This window comes from Mobula hypostoma, chromosome 2 (assembly GCF_963921235.1).
Source record: "Mobula hypostoma chromosome 2, sMobHyp1.1, whole genome shotgun sequence".
In the NCBI taxonomy this organism is placed as follows: Eukaryota; Metazoa; Chordata; class Chondrichthyes; order Myliobatiformes; family Myliobatidae; genus Mobula; species Mobula hypostoma.
Genome location: NC_086098.1, coordinates 219,351,527 through 219,366,501, shown reverse-complemented (window position 1 = coordinate 219,366,501; position 14,975 = coordinate 219,351,527). Strand labels below are relative to the sequence as shown.

The 14,975-nt window shown below is 38.2% G+C and overlaps 1 protein-coding gene across 2 annotated transcripts in view; it reads right to left on the bottom strand.

Moving 5' to 3' along the window:
- znf335 (zinc finger protein 335) overlaps nucleotides 1-14,975 on the bottom strand; it is a 69,840-nt gene that overhangs the window by 37,354 nt on the left and 17,511 nt on the right. For both annotated transcript variants that reach the window (XM_063041511.1, XM_063041510.1), the window contains exons 8-13: nucleotides 13,617-13,875; nucleotides 11,328-11,508; nucleotides 9,022-9,134; nucleotides 8,412-8,430; nucleotides 2,933-3,049; nucleotides 1,979-2,055 (exon numbers count right to left, since the gene is read on the bottom strand). In XM_063041511.1, coding sequence (XP_062897581.1) covers nucleotides 1,979-2,055; nucleotides 2,933-3,049; nucleotides 8,412-8,430; nucleotides 9,022-9,134; nucleotides 11,328-11,508; nucleotides 13,617-13,875 — 766 coding nt within the window. The remainder of the gene's footprint in view (nucleotides 1-1,978; nucleotides 2,056-2,932; nucleotides 3,050-8,411; nucleotides 8,431-9,021; nucleotides 9,135-11,327; nucleotides 11,509-13,616; nucleotides 13,876-14,975) is intronic.

The window sequence follows — 14,975 nt, the reverse complement described above, 5'->3', positions numbered from 1 at the left end:
AAGGTTGAAGTAAATGCACAACCACAAGACAGAAAACAAGGTTTACCAAGGGCATCCACACCTTCTGCTGGCAGATATATAATACAAAATCGTTTGAAGTAAACTCAGGTTAATTGTTATGGCAAAAATGTTTTTTTAAAGTTTTCCACTCATTTCCTCTACCCAGTCATTTTCTAGTACTGATTTCCCACTGTCTTTCTATCCAAACTTCTCTCTACATTTGAATTACCCTTCAATGCCTCATATTTCTCTCATCACACATCCTCTGGGTGCTCCTGTTTCCTTTAACGTTTATTCCTAAGACGTACAGGTAGTAAGCTGGGAGCTGCTATGTTGGCTCTGGAAGCACGGTGACATTTGTAGGCTATCCTCAGCACATCCCTTGTCTGTGCTGGTCATCGACATAAACAGTGCATTTCACTCTACGTTTCAATGTACATGTGACAATAAAGTTAATCTAATCTTTCAGTTTTTACATGTCTCAAATTTTATCCATCATTGAAGCTTTAAAGCAATCAAACTAATTAAAAGCAATAAAAATTGAAAACTGAAGTACATCTACGTAATGCTTGAAACTGTCAATTAAATATCTAGCAACTTCCAAATTCCAGAGAATCCTACCCTTATTTATATAACATCACTGTGTTCTAGCTAGTGCTCTTTCTCCTTCACCCCCCTTTATATTCTAGCTTCTTCCCCCTTCCTTTCCCATCCTGAAGAAGGGTCTCACACTAAAATATCAACTGTTTATTCATTTCTATAGATCAGCGGTCCCCAACCACCAGGACGCGGACCAATACCGGGCCATGAGGAAACAATCTGAGTCAGCTGCACCTTTCCTCATTCCCTGTCACGCACTGTTGAACTTGAACATAGGGTTGCCAACTGTCCCGTATTTGCCGGGACATCCCGTATATTGGGCTAAATTGGTTTGCCCCATATGGGACCGCCCTTGTCCCGTATTTCCCCCGCTAAGGTAGAGCGTTCCTATGAAACCTTTCGTGCCGAAATGGCGTAAACCGAAGAAGCAATTACCATTAATTTATATGGGAAAAATTTTTGAGCGTCCCCAGACCCAAAAAATAACCTACCAAATCATACCAAATAACACATAAAACCGAAAATAACACTAATATATAGTAAAAGCAGGAATGATATGACAAATACACAGCCTATATAAAGTAGAAATAATGTATGTACAGTATAGTCGGGAAGATTAAGCCAAAACCGATTTGTGGGGGAAGAAAAATCAGCACATACACGCATGAGCACACGGGTGCCCGTGCAAAGCTTCATGGTCATGGTAGTCTTTCTCGGGGTAAACACAAGTGTCCTGAGATTTGACTGCTACTTTTGTCCCTTATTTGGGAGTGAGAAAGTTGGCAATTCTAACTGTAAAAGACGTGTTGAGGTGAGTTTCACCCTACTTGAACAACCACCCCCCCACCCCAGTCAGCAAGAATATTGTCAATATTAAACCGGTCTGCGGTGCAAAAAAGGTTGGGGACCCCTGCTATAGATCCTGCCTGCCACAAGCATGTGAATGACTGAAAGATGTAATCATTCAGAATTAAAAAATTAAGTTAAAAAAAGACGTCAGATGCCAGAAACCTAAAATAAAGGCCAGTCCAGGTTTCTAGCATCTGCAGAATCTCGCGTGTTTATTATTGTGTAAAACAACTCTTGGAATTCGGGTGTCACTCCACTAATTATATGCTTCATTCTCCAAACTTTGTTACTGCATTGAAGCAATTCCCTGTTAACCTATTCCTAAAGTTTATTATCCTTTATATATGAATGAAATATTTTACCTTGCTACTCCTAGAAAGCAGATGGAACTTTGTCGGGGGGGGGGGGGGGGAGATTAGATTTTACCATTGTATAGAACATCTCCACAATCCATTAGCACATTTAATCAGCACTATAGTCAGCTAGGTGGTATCCTGTGTTGCAATGCAGCTCTGGACATTAGGCTTACCTGCTGTTCCCAACAGATTGAATGTGGGTTAGTAGATGCATTTTGAAGGTGTATCTCTTTTTGAATGATTTTCCACACTGTAATAAAAAAGTTTGAGTGTAAAACAGATTACACGGTCTAAACCTGCATTCCACTTAACGTCAGAATCATGGGCGTGCAGTACAGAAGCAGACACTTCAGTCCACAATATTCTTTTCAACTGATGAATCCATACCAATCTTATATTCCAGCGCTCAGCACAGTCCTGATACTGAAAATGTCGTAAGCATCTACTGTATATCCACCACCACCTCAGGGCAGATTCTAAACACGTATTCTTCCTCCACTATCCTCCAAATATCACACACCTGAAACCTTTGCCTTCTTGTTTTGGGCACTTCTGCTGTGGGAAAGGTACTGGCCAGCTATCCTACTAATATTGTACATCTCAATCAGGTCCCTGCCCCACCCCTGACTTCCTCCACTCCAACACAAACGAATGGTGTGTATCCAATCTTTCCTCAAAAGTGACAGGATCTAGACTGGGCAACATCCTGCTGAATTTCTTCTGTATCCTACAAAGTGTAATCATATTCTTCTTAGTGGGCAACCAGAAGTGTACCGTCTACCCTACCTGATGCTCGAAATTGAACTTTAATCTCCAATCGACATCCAAGCTAATGATAGCAGGCATCCTACATGTTCTCATTCACCTTTAACTACTAGTGCTGCTACCTTCAGGAACCACTGTACAAATTGGTCACTTCGTATTCTGTGGGGTCTCGTCACTTGTTGTGTACATCTTAGTTTTATTATCCCCAAAAGTGCCTTAGCAACATAATGATCAACTTAAAAGTGTATAATCACATACAAAAGACATCAGGGTGGACTTTAATCTAATAACAAAAAAAAGTGTGAGTGATTTGCAAGTAAGAATTCTTTGAGCAGTTAGAACAATAGAAGACATGCTCAAACCTTATCACACATATGGGGCTTCTCAGCACTGTGCGTTTTCAAGTGCTGCGTTAGTCTCTTCTGCATGGGATAGACCCGATAGCAAACAGGACAAGGGTAGGAATTCACCTTGGGCACCTGCAGGGACAGTTCAAACAAACAGGATGAATTTATACTAAGGAAACAAGGATTGATTTTTTTTTAAAAAACATAGAATTTACTACACAGTGGATTAACTGCATTAATCATACTAAGATACAAATCTTCAAAATGTACAATTAAAAACCAAACTGTACAGGTCAGTCATGATAGTTTTTCCAGATATGACCAGTTTTTTAAAAAGAGGATAAGGGAGCACAAAAATTAAGTCATTATTTTCTACAGCCTTACTCAGAAGAGCATTCCACACTTTAATCATTGCCCACCTAACCTTCCGAAATGCCTTTTATTAGCCTGAAACTTTCCTTCCTCATCCACAATTTTCCACCTTACTGAGGTCTATGATTAACTCTCATTAAACTCCTTTTGAACACAAGCCAGCCTTGTTAATCCAGTTATTCCTCTTCTCCAGTCTACTCATTATCTGCTGCTACTGAGAAAATTATCCTCAAGTAGTCAATTTTGGAACTGCTTCTAATGCTACTTAATATTTTGAACCTCAACTACAAGATAAAAATGTATTTAATGAAAAAAACTTTCAAATAAAGGTGGTCAAAATTCTTCTTTTTGGAACTTGCCTGTAACATGAATGAATGAATGAAATTTACTTCGGTTAGTACAATCATAACAAAAAGCATCATTTTCAATTATGATTTCATAGGACAAAATTACAACAAAAAAAACAGATATTCTTGAAACAGACCGAAAGGGTGTAGGTTGAAGCTACAGCTTATTACACCTACCCCTCTTATTTATACAACAACATATTTGGTGTCAATCATCACATCAAAACAAAAAATTTCAATCTTTTAACACAAAATCCAATTCCAAGTATCATTTATTTACATTACTCCCATTCACTTTAAATCATGTATTTTATATTTGTTCATTAAATTATTTTTTAAACTTGTTAAGTATGGTGCATGTTTTTAAATTACCACTACAACTGTTCCATAGATTCACCCCTCTGACTGAAATACAATGATTTTTTACATTTGTTCTTAGCCGTTGTTTTTGAAATATACATGTTCCTCTCAAATCATGTTGGCTTTCTCTCATTTTAAACAATCTTTGGACACTTTGTGGTAGCTGTCCATTTTTTACTTCATACATAATTTGTAAAATTTTAAAATCTACAAAATCTCTGAATTTTAAAGTGTTTAGTTGAATAAATAGTGGATTGGTTGGCTCATAATAACTTGTCTTATTTACAATTCACATGACTTTCTTTTGGAGTAGAAAAATAGAGTTTTGCATGTATTTCCCCATACCTCTACACAGTAAGTCATGTATGGGACTATAAGTGAACAGTATAATGTATACAAGGATTCCTGATTTAAGAAATCTTGCGCTTTGTACAGTATTGCAATAGATTTTGACATTTTCGCTTTGACATAATTTATATATGATTTTCAGCTTAATTTATTATCTATTACGACTCCTAAAAACTTTGTTTCAGATACCTATCAATTTCAACATCATGTATTCTAAGTTTACTATACGAGTTTGGTACACGGTTTCCAAATATTATGAATTTAGTTTTACTTAGATTCAGTGATAATTTGTTAGTATCAAACTATTTCTTTATAATTTTTAGTTCTTTCTCCACTGTATCCAAAAGTTGTTTCAGATGTTCCCCACCATAGTATATAGTTGTATCATCAGCAAATAATATACATTTTAATGTCTGAGAGACCATACATATATTGTTTATATACAAAATGAACAGTAATAGACCAAGCCCTGAACCTTGTGGAACCCCACAAATTACCCTCAAAAGTTTTGAATTGAAATTGCTTATATGTACATACTGATACCCGTCTTCCAAATAACTACTTAACCAGTCATGTGCCACCCCTCTAATACCATATCTTTTTAATTTTGTTAATAATAATTTTATGGTCAATGGTGTCAAATGCTTTTTTTTTAAGATGAAGGAATATTTCCACTGTGTATTCATTTCTTTCTATAGCGTTTGATATTTCTTCTACAATATCTATTAATGCTATTGTAGCAGTTCTGTTTTTTCTGAAACCATATTGCTGTTCACAGAGTATATTATCTTTTGTTATGAAATCATTTAATCTTTTTACAAATATTTCTTCCAATATTTTGGAAAACGGTGAGAGCAAAGAAACTGGTCTATAATTTGAAAATACATGTTTATCTCCAGCTTTGTATATTGAAATGATCTTGGCTATTTTCATTTTATTGGGAAATTTTCCAGCAATCAAAGACTGATTACAAATATGAGTCAGTGGTTTCACAACACAGTCAATTATGTTTTTAATTAAATACATATCATATCCATTCCAATCTGTTGATTTCTTGCTCTCTGATTTATATACTATATCAATTATTTCTTTTTCCTCTGTTGCTCTAATAAACATAGTGTAAGTGTTTATATTGATAATATTACTATTTACTCCATCTTTATTGCTGGGTTCAGTAATTGATTTAGCTAATTTAGTTCCCACATTAACAAATAAACCATTAAACCTATCTGCAACCAAATTAGTATCCTTTATTACTATATCATTGTTTGAATTAAAGTAAGATGGGTAAATTGTTTTTCTTTTATTCTTTTTAATAATATCATTTAAAACTCTCCAAGTATTTTTAATATTTCTATTATTCTCCAATAATTTACAGTAACTCTTTTTGCTAGATCTCATAATACTTAACTTATTTTTATATATCTTGTATTTAATTTCAGCTTCCTTTGTTCTATGTTTTAAGAATCTCTTATACATTTTTCTTTTTACAAGCATTTTGTATTCCCTTTGTTAACCAAGGCTTATCAATATACTTCCCTTTGTCAACTTTTTTAACTAGTGGGCAACGTTTATCATACAAATTAGTTATTACAGAAACAAATGCTTCATAGGCTTCATCTACATACCACTATTCCAATCTTGTTTAATAGCTCCTCCTCAAGAGATTTAATGGTACCTTCTGTTATATGTCGAGTTAACCATGATCAGCCCATGACACAATGTGAACAGTTCCCAAGTATCCCACTCTAAAATGTAGCTGATTATCCTTGCTGCACCAATGTAATGGTTCCTAACCCACCTGTCATTAAAATGCTCTGCGATTCGATCATGGCTGATTATCCCTCGACTCCATTTTCATGCCTTCTCCCCATAACCTTTTCCACCCTTACAAATCAAGAAAGAAGGGACCAAGTCCTATTTCCTATATCCTCTTTATTTGATCAAGGTCTAGGGTGAAAATTCGGCAATGAATGCTAAATTCTAAATGAATTTGGAGACAGACTTTATAAAAAGCTGCTTAATGTTACCCCACCAATCAAAAAGTCAAAGCAAATAAATAAATTAGATCTGAGACCTTTACGGAATAAAACTGTTACATGGATGGGAAAATTATTTAAATACTGAGTTTAAAATAGTAGAAAACAAACAGATGATGTAATCAATACCGAGTTTTAAAAAAAAATCTTTTTCAACCTTAACAGGAGAAAGAGAATTGGCATTGCATAATGAGGTTTAGGGACTAAACAGATACTGAACCATAAATAGAATAAACCTTCAATGAATCAAATGACCTTTTGTGAGTTGTCATTCTGTGATGAAGGTAAGTACAGGAACTGGAGAAAGAGCAAGTCCACTGCAAGAGGTAGAAAGTCCAAACTTCATTTTGCGAAATTTACTAAGTCCAATTTCTCCAAATTTATGCTCGACTTGGAGCTGTGCCTTCTCTCAAGACTAACATGGATTTAGTCACATGCTCCAAATCGCTAATTAGGGTAGTTAAACGAAATCTGGACCCAATTACAATTAATGTAATCATGATTAAACACAACTCAAAATATGACAGAACTAACTGTTACTTCTTAACACTTACAGGAAGTGTGAGATTTTTTTGTAAAGTAATGACAGTTTGAACCTGGCTCCAATTCCATGATTGATTGTGGCCTGTTGTTGCCTACCTTAATTTAGTATTGCCCTGAATAAAGCTCTTCCTTTATCCTTCACAGGCTTTCAAAATTCATTTAGTTACACTTCAACATACATCACATTAACAAAACAGAAGGCTAAGTGGACTTCAGTGCACTTCCTGTGCCATTTTTACTTCATTACCTGAAACTGCTTCTTATCACGACTCACATTCTCAAACAAACATGCAAGATTTCATCTTTGCTTTTTAGAACACTAAATATTCTTCCAAGATCCACTGTGGTTAGAAAGGGTTTTTCCAACCCCCTTTTTTTTTAAAGTTTGCATTTACCGGCACAAAGTGGGGGTAATGGTTTATTCTTCTTGAATTGCTGTAATCTGTTGGGTATTCTTTGTGCAGATTTGATATAGTCGGTCACTTGAGAAGAGAGCATGAAAAGAATTTCTGTATAGAAGTTTGTGATGTGATTACATCAGTAAAACAGGGCAAGAAAAATAGAGGTTTTTCTTAAAGATCAGCAAATAAGTGAAATTCTCCCCATTGTAGTTTCAAGTGGAGCAGAAGTCTAACATGAAGCATAAACACAACATGCACCCATTAGGAGGTAATTTCCATGGCATTAGGTTTTCAGATACAAGCCAGAATCCATTTCTCCCCTCCCTCCCACTACTGTTTGAATCAATTTAACATGGCACAACACAGGCCCATAATGTTATGCTGATCTTTTAACCTACTTTAAGTTCAATCTAATCCTTCCCCTCCTAAGCAGCCACTCTCAAGCATGATTGCTCCCTTCCTGTTTCTGACATCCACACACACTGACCCAGTAGACAATCCCTCCATGGCATACTCCCTTTCAGCAGCTGTGATATTATTCTTGATTATCAATGCCTTTCTCGAATCTCTTGTATTCCTCCCTGTCCATTTTGAAACATCCAAGCCACAGAAAATCCAGCAGCCACTGTTGGTCTTGCGACAGCCAAGTCTCCGTCATGGCTACAACATTGTAGTTTCATGCACTGACCCATGTTCAAAGTTCATCACCCTTGCTCCTGATGTTCTTATGTATTAGACACACTTCAAACGATTCCAGTGACTGCAATTTTGCCCTTTCCACTGCTTATCCTTCCTCACCGCCTCTCTAAACACTGCATCTACCTGTACACCAACAGCCCCATCCTCTGACGTATCACTCTGGCTCCCATCCTCCTGTCAAATTTGCTCCAATTAGTAGAAGTAGCAATTAGCAAACAATCGAACTGAAGTTACAACCAAATGCTTAGTTTTTCCCATTTTGGATAGAAAGGAATAACACCATTCCAATGCCAGTAGTAAAAAGGGGAATACAAAAAAATACGAAAACAAACATTTAATTACCCAAGCTCTACCCAGACCTTGCTAATACTTAATGAACACTTACCAAGTCAGCTTTCTTCTTTCTGGGAAGGAAGAAAACAAAAGGTCAGACAAAATTAAATATTCTCTGGGAAAAAGTAAGCAAGCATAATCCGGTCTGCTTGTAGGGCTTCCTGCCTTAAATGCATGATCGCATTCGTACATCTTTTATTAGGTGGTTTTCTTAAATGGACCTCCACAAACACTTGTATGATTGACAATGCCCGGTCAGAGCTTGAAAATACAAAATATCTGAAACCTTAAGTCAGTCTGAAGATAAGCTCTTCTGATGCAAAGTCATTCAGCTGAAGCATTCATTCTGTTACTATTTCTACAGGTTCTGCCTAACCTGCTCCATATCCCCAGCAGTTCCTGGTTTCAATTTCACCTTTAGCCCAATTTGTGTTGTAGCAATGCTAGTTATTTTAGCAAGTGTAGCACTTATAATAATGCTGGAAAATGGTCAGAAAATGAGTAGAATTAATCTTTGGATTTAGAGGTAGAACTCCCATACACCTTATCCTTAATCCAAACAGTTCCTTCCCTTAATCTCTTACACTTGGAATTAAGAATAGGAAAGCTCAAACCAATGTGGGACCACAGTTTGCAAGAGACAAGTTTGTGCTTTAGCTCACCGCTCCTTTGTGTGAATTGAAGAGTGCCTGAGAACATCCTTCTTGTAAACACTTGTATAATCACATTCCTCACATTTGTATGGCTTTGTTCCAACATGATTAAACATGTGCTCCTGTTGGACAGTCATAATAAAACAGAAGGATATATATTGAAGAAGTCCTTCATGTTAAATGTATTTTAAGTTTCATTCTCTTTCAGTCTATTTCCAATGGTTGCATACATGCAGTCAAACTGTAAATATATGTAATTATCTCTCCTGCTACTCTCGAATGAACTATCAACTACTCAGCAGAGGAAAAGCACAAACTGACAATAAAATCCATTAGTCTTTATTGAGCTCGTTTGTGAGAGAAGACTTAATTCAATGATTTGAATTAGAACACTCAATATTTCCCTTTCCTCAATATTTGCAAACACTCTCTTGTCAAGGTGCGATTACTGGATAGTAATCCAGACAAACTCTGGGTGTATTTCACTTCTTTACCCATATGTAGTTCAAACCACAAATGACCAACTTTACATCTTGTAGCTCAGTGTATCACAGAAGCCCTATTGATATGGCATGGAAAGAGACTACTTGGTTCTCTAGATCCATACTGGCTCTCCGTGAGAGTAATCCAGCCAGTCCATCTCTCCAAAGTCTTTTCAGGCACCAGTCTGGTTCCTTTTTAACCTGCCTTTACCTCGACAATTTTGGGTGCCCTCAATCTAATCAGAAAAATTCCAGCTCTTCTGATCTATCCAGAACAAGGCTCCTAATCTCAAGAATTGTTTAAATCACCCACACCTCTAGAAATGACATGCCCCCATTTCCTATTCCTGTCATCTTTAGTCCTAACTAACATGGCCAATTAGACAGATTACAGGAAACTCTGCACAAAAGACCTGCATTCACTCTAGGGCAACAGAGTCTTCTACACAGGATCCTTGCAACCAGAGGATTTTCACTGGACTGGGTTGGACTTGAATCCCAACCTATCAGCCTCCAACACAGTATCCCGACCTACCATCCTCCAACACAGTATCCTGCTCTTCCAGCTACAGTTCATGAGTGATCACAGCAACATTGCACAATTGTGGCATTGGATAGAACGTGGGGTGGGGTTGAGATGGAAGAGGAACAAAAAATATAATCTTCACAGACATTTCATAGAGATTTACTTCATAAGGCATTGTTTAGACCACATTAGAGTAATGAGAGCCGCTTTGGGCCCCTTATCTAAGAAAGGATGTGCCGACATTGGAGAGGGTTCAGAATGACCCTGGGAATAAAAATATTAATCTATGGGAAGCATTTGATGGTTCTAGGCCTGTACCCACAGGAGTTCATAAGAATGAAGGACATCTCATTGAAATCTAACAGATGTTGATAGAGTGCAGGTGGAGAAGACGCTGCCAATACTGGCAGTGTCTAGGACCAGAGCACACAGCTTCAGAATTGAAGGATGTCCCTTTAGAACAGAGACAAGGAAAAATTCCTTCAGCCAGTGGGTGGTGAATGTGTGGAATTCATTGCCACAGACAGCTGTGGAGGCCAAGTCATTTGGATATATTTAAAGTGGAGTTTGATTGGATCTTGATTAATAAGGACACCAAAGGCTACAGGGAGAAGGCAGAAGAATGGGGTTGAGATGGATAGCAAAGTCAGCCTTGACCGAAGAATGGCAGAGTAGAGTCAATGGGCCAAAAGGCTAACACTGCTCCTATGGACGATTCCTGGAATACAATTTTAGTAAGGGCTTGGAGAATGTGTGGAGAATTGTACTAGAATGAATTTCACTTACTGGAGAAACTTGACTGTTCCCTTCAGAGCAGTGTAGGCCAAGAAGAGAATTATGAAAAAAAACTACAAAATTGAGTGATTTTAGCAAGAGTGAACAAATAGAAACTATTTTCCAGTCTTAGGACAGCTAGAAATCAGAGGACACAAATTAAGGGTTACGGGCAAAGAAACCAGATTGGAGACAAGTTTTTGTTTTTCAGGAATGAAATGTTATACACCAAAATGCATCATTTAAAAGGAAATGGAAAAACATACAATAACTGTTCAAACAGGAGTTGTATATATTGGAAACAGAAGTATGGTGTTATGATGAGTGCAGTGGGAGTAATTACCCAATTAATGGGTATAAATCGTTGCCTCCTTTGCAGCAATAATTGACGGCACATCTTAGCAAAAGCTTGTCGACAAAATCACAAACAAAAAAAAAATCTGTGAAGTGGATTTAACACAGGCAACTGATGAGAAGCACTACTTAGTGTTGTTTCCAAAACCCCCAGAAGTTCATTCTAAGTTATCACTCACCTTGAGTGATGACCACCGCTTACAACGATAGCTGCACTGCAAGCACTTGAAACGTTCTGGATCATTCCCTTCATGAGAATCAATGTGAAATCTCAAGTCTTCTTGTGTTAGGAAACGGGATCCACAGATCCGGCAATGATGGGGTCTCATCAGGGGCTTGCTTGACCTATAGTAATTGTATCTTTGTGCCCACACAAAAAAAAATGTTTGTTATCAAAATTTAATAAGTTTCTAATTTTTTTCCTTGTACACACACTCATTTTATACAATTATTTCCTACACTTCACATACAATATAGAATGCAAGAAAGACTTCAACATGGCTGACCTCAGAACTTGTAGCTCCATTTTCAAGACCAGGAACTTGAGATCATTGTAGAATTTAGAGGTTATTGATTGAATATATTTTATAGTTTTAATGTTGAGTACCCTTATCCAAAATGCTTGGGCAGAAGTGATTTGGATTTCGGAATATTTGCATTTATATAACAAGGTAGCTTGGGGTGGGTCCCCAAATCTAAATACAGCATCAATTTACATTACATATACAGCTTATACATATACCCTGAAGGTAGCTTTCCATAATAATTTAATAATTTTGTGCATGAAACAATAATGTGCACATTGAACCATCAGAAAGGTAAGCCATCTCAACCTCGGCCGGCCAGGTGGATATTCAGTGGCTGGTTGGCATCGCCGTCATTCCTGACTCTGAAGTGGCCGTCGTCTCGCAATTGTTCATCACACATGCAGCCAACCGACATGTTAAGGTTTTTATCAGTGACGATCTTGGCAAATTCAATGAGCTTCTCTACTGCTTCATGATCAGCAGACTCTTTATCACCACAAATCTTTAAAAATTTAATGCCGTGCCTTTTCTTAAATTTCTGCAGCCAGCCTGCTGAATATTCACAATTACCTTCAACTCTCAGTTTGTCGTGATAAATCTTTGCTTGTTTCATGATCAGCATACCGTTAAGCAGCACATGATACTGATGAATCCATTCTTTCAATTCACAACCAAGATCTTTATTTTTCGCTTTATGCAGTATTTTTCACTAACTTCTGTTCATTACTTTCAGCATAGAACCTTGACAGTTTGCCCGTCTAATTCTTCAGGTTGTAGACAGTGGTCATTCTAACACTCAGAAGCTTCACACTTACACCGCTGTCAAGTTTTTCCAACAACTTGACTTTCTGTGTTATAAACAAATGCTTCCTATTTTTTCTTTCACTGTTACTCATAGGGGTAACGCAGGCCATTTTTTGACATTTCCAATAATATCTTCACAGCATAGAACAAAGAATAATCACAAAACACATGGTAATTATTGTGAGTAATGCATGAAGATCTGGCTATGATGACTGCAGAAAATCAACAGGGCCCCACTCAGGGTATGAGGTCACTTCTCTATGATTGCTGAAAACAAACCGTCAGCAACAGGGCCCCACTCAGAGTATGTGAGGTCGCTTTTCAGAATTGGCTGTGGTGCACAGAAATCTGTGCATTGCTGGGAACCTTCTCAGCACCTTGGGGAATTTTCCATTTGTGACATCATGTCAGCTATCAAAAAACATTTCGGATTTGGGAGGTTTTCGGAAAAGGAGAGCTCAACCCGTATATGGGAGAAGGTGGTGGTGAAAACAAATATGTTTCACTAACCTTCCATTCAAAAATAACTTAATTAGCATCACCAGTGGTAAAGGTATTGAAAAATCCCAGGATTAGTGCCAACACACTTCTGAGTACCTTTAATCATCTTAATGGCTTCTAAAACTGGATTTACTGACAAAGGGGGAAGAGATGTCAAATGATGCCCAAAAGTTACTATTTTGAGTACCTTTCAGTCATCCATGATCTTGCTGAAAAGACATCTAATCAAATATATTTTAAGCAAGACAGATAATCGATGTGAAGCAGATATGTTGGATCTGGCAGATAAGGTTCATGAATAAATGACCTGGCATCAGGCTAACACCTAATGTATTAAACATCTCTGCGGGTTTAGCAATTGGACTTTTTGGAGAACCGGTGTCTTTGAACTCAGTCATGATAGCTGCAATTCTTGTAGAAACATTAGGTTCTCTAAACTAACTGCATTCACATTCACAGCCTGATGGATGTTGAACTAAACTACAAATACCAAGATGTCCTATGCTTCAAACTTTTCCATTTGAACAATTTCAAAATATCCCCCTTCTGTTGCTAGGATGGAATTTGGGTGTAGGAATGCTGTATTTTTAGGCCTCTTAACTCTGCATCAACAATCTCAAGCAGCAGATGGCTTACCTGCGGCCCAGGTACCCTCTGTATTTCCTCCTTCCGAACCTTTTAGGTGGGCGGCCTCGCCTTCTCATGTGTTTGTAAGATGGCTCACTGGTGTTTGATGATGGATCTTTGTTCTCAGAATCGGACTGGCTGACCCCGGATTCTGCTACCTCGCTGGGTGAGACATCCCCATTCTCTTGGGCAGTGGAACTGGCAGCTTCAGAGGTCTGCAGATCCGCTGGGTTGGACTGAGAAGTAACAAGCGCCTCAACTTCTGCTCCTATTCAACAGAAAAAAACTAAGGTGGAATCCAGGTACAGGCGTCCCCCGCTTTTCGAACGCTCGCTTTACGAAAACTCACTGTTACGAAAGACCTACATTAGTACCCTGTTTTCGCTTTCAGAAGTTGTTTTCACCGTTACGAAAAAAAAATCTTAAACAGGTGCCTGTGAGCAGCCGTTTGCAAGACGAGTTCTATGGTATCGGAAAAGCCTGAAAGGGCTCGTAAAGGTGTTCACTTACGGTAAAACTAGACATAATTAAGCATTTTGATCGTGGTGAACAAAGTAAGGACATCGTGAGTTTGGCTTGTGGAAGCTGATGAAGATGGTGTTGAAGAGGTTTTGGCATCCCATCACCAAGAACTGACAGATGAAGAGCTAATGCAATTGGAAGAAAAAAGGATAACAATCGAAACCGAATGAGTAATGATAAAGTACAACTTTAATTTTGAAAGGGTATGTCAGTTTAGGGGATACTTGCAGGATGGTTTGAGTCCTTATTAAAGAACTGTGTGATAAAAAATGCGCGAGACTCAGCAGTCAAGCAAGCCTTCCACATCAGCCACAGCAGACGATGAACCTCGACCTTCGACATCGAGGCGGGCAGAGATAGAAGAAGATGAGCTGCCTGCTCTAATGGAAACAGGAGACGAGATGACACCCCAGTGTCCCACCACCCCAACCCCCAGACCACGGACAGATACCGATTCGCAGAGAATGCAAAGCTATCCGGGAGGCACACAGCACATCTTTAAGAAAAAAGCCGAAATAAAAATGCTAATTAATTAGGTGCCGCCGACACATAAATGTTGGCCCAGATCAGAGACGACACAAGCGGAAATCGGCACTGATCTGGGCCGACAATTACGTGTCGGGCGGCACCTAATTAATTAGCTTGTTTATTTCTGCTTTTTTCTTAAAGATGTGCTGTGTACCTCCCGGTTACCGCTGGACCCCTGCGTTCTTCACGGCAATGTATCGCTCAGCGGCCTGGAGGGTGGGGGCCACTGCACCACCCAAACTCTGACAAGTCTAACACACCATCATCAGTGTGCTCGGCGCTGTCTTCCCGATTCCCATAAGTGATACTACACTGTAC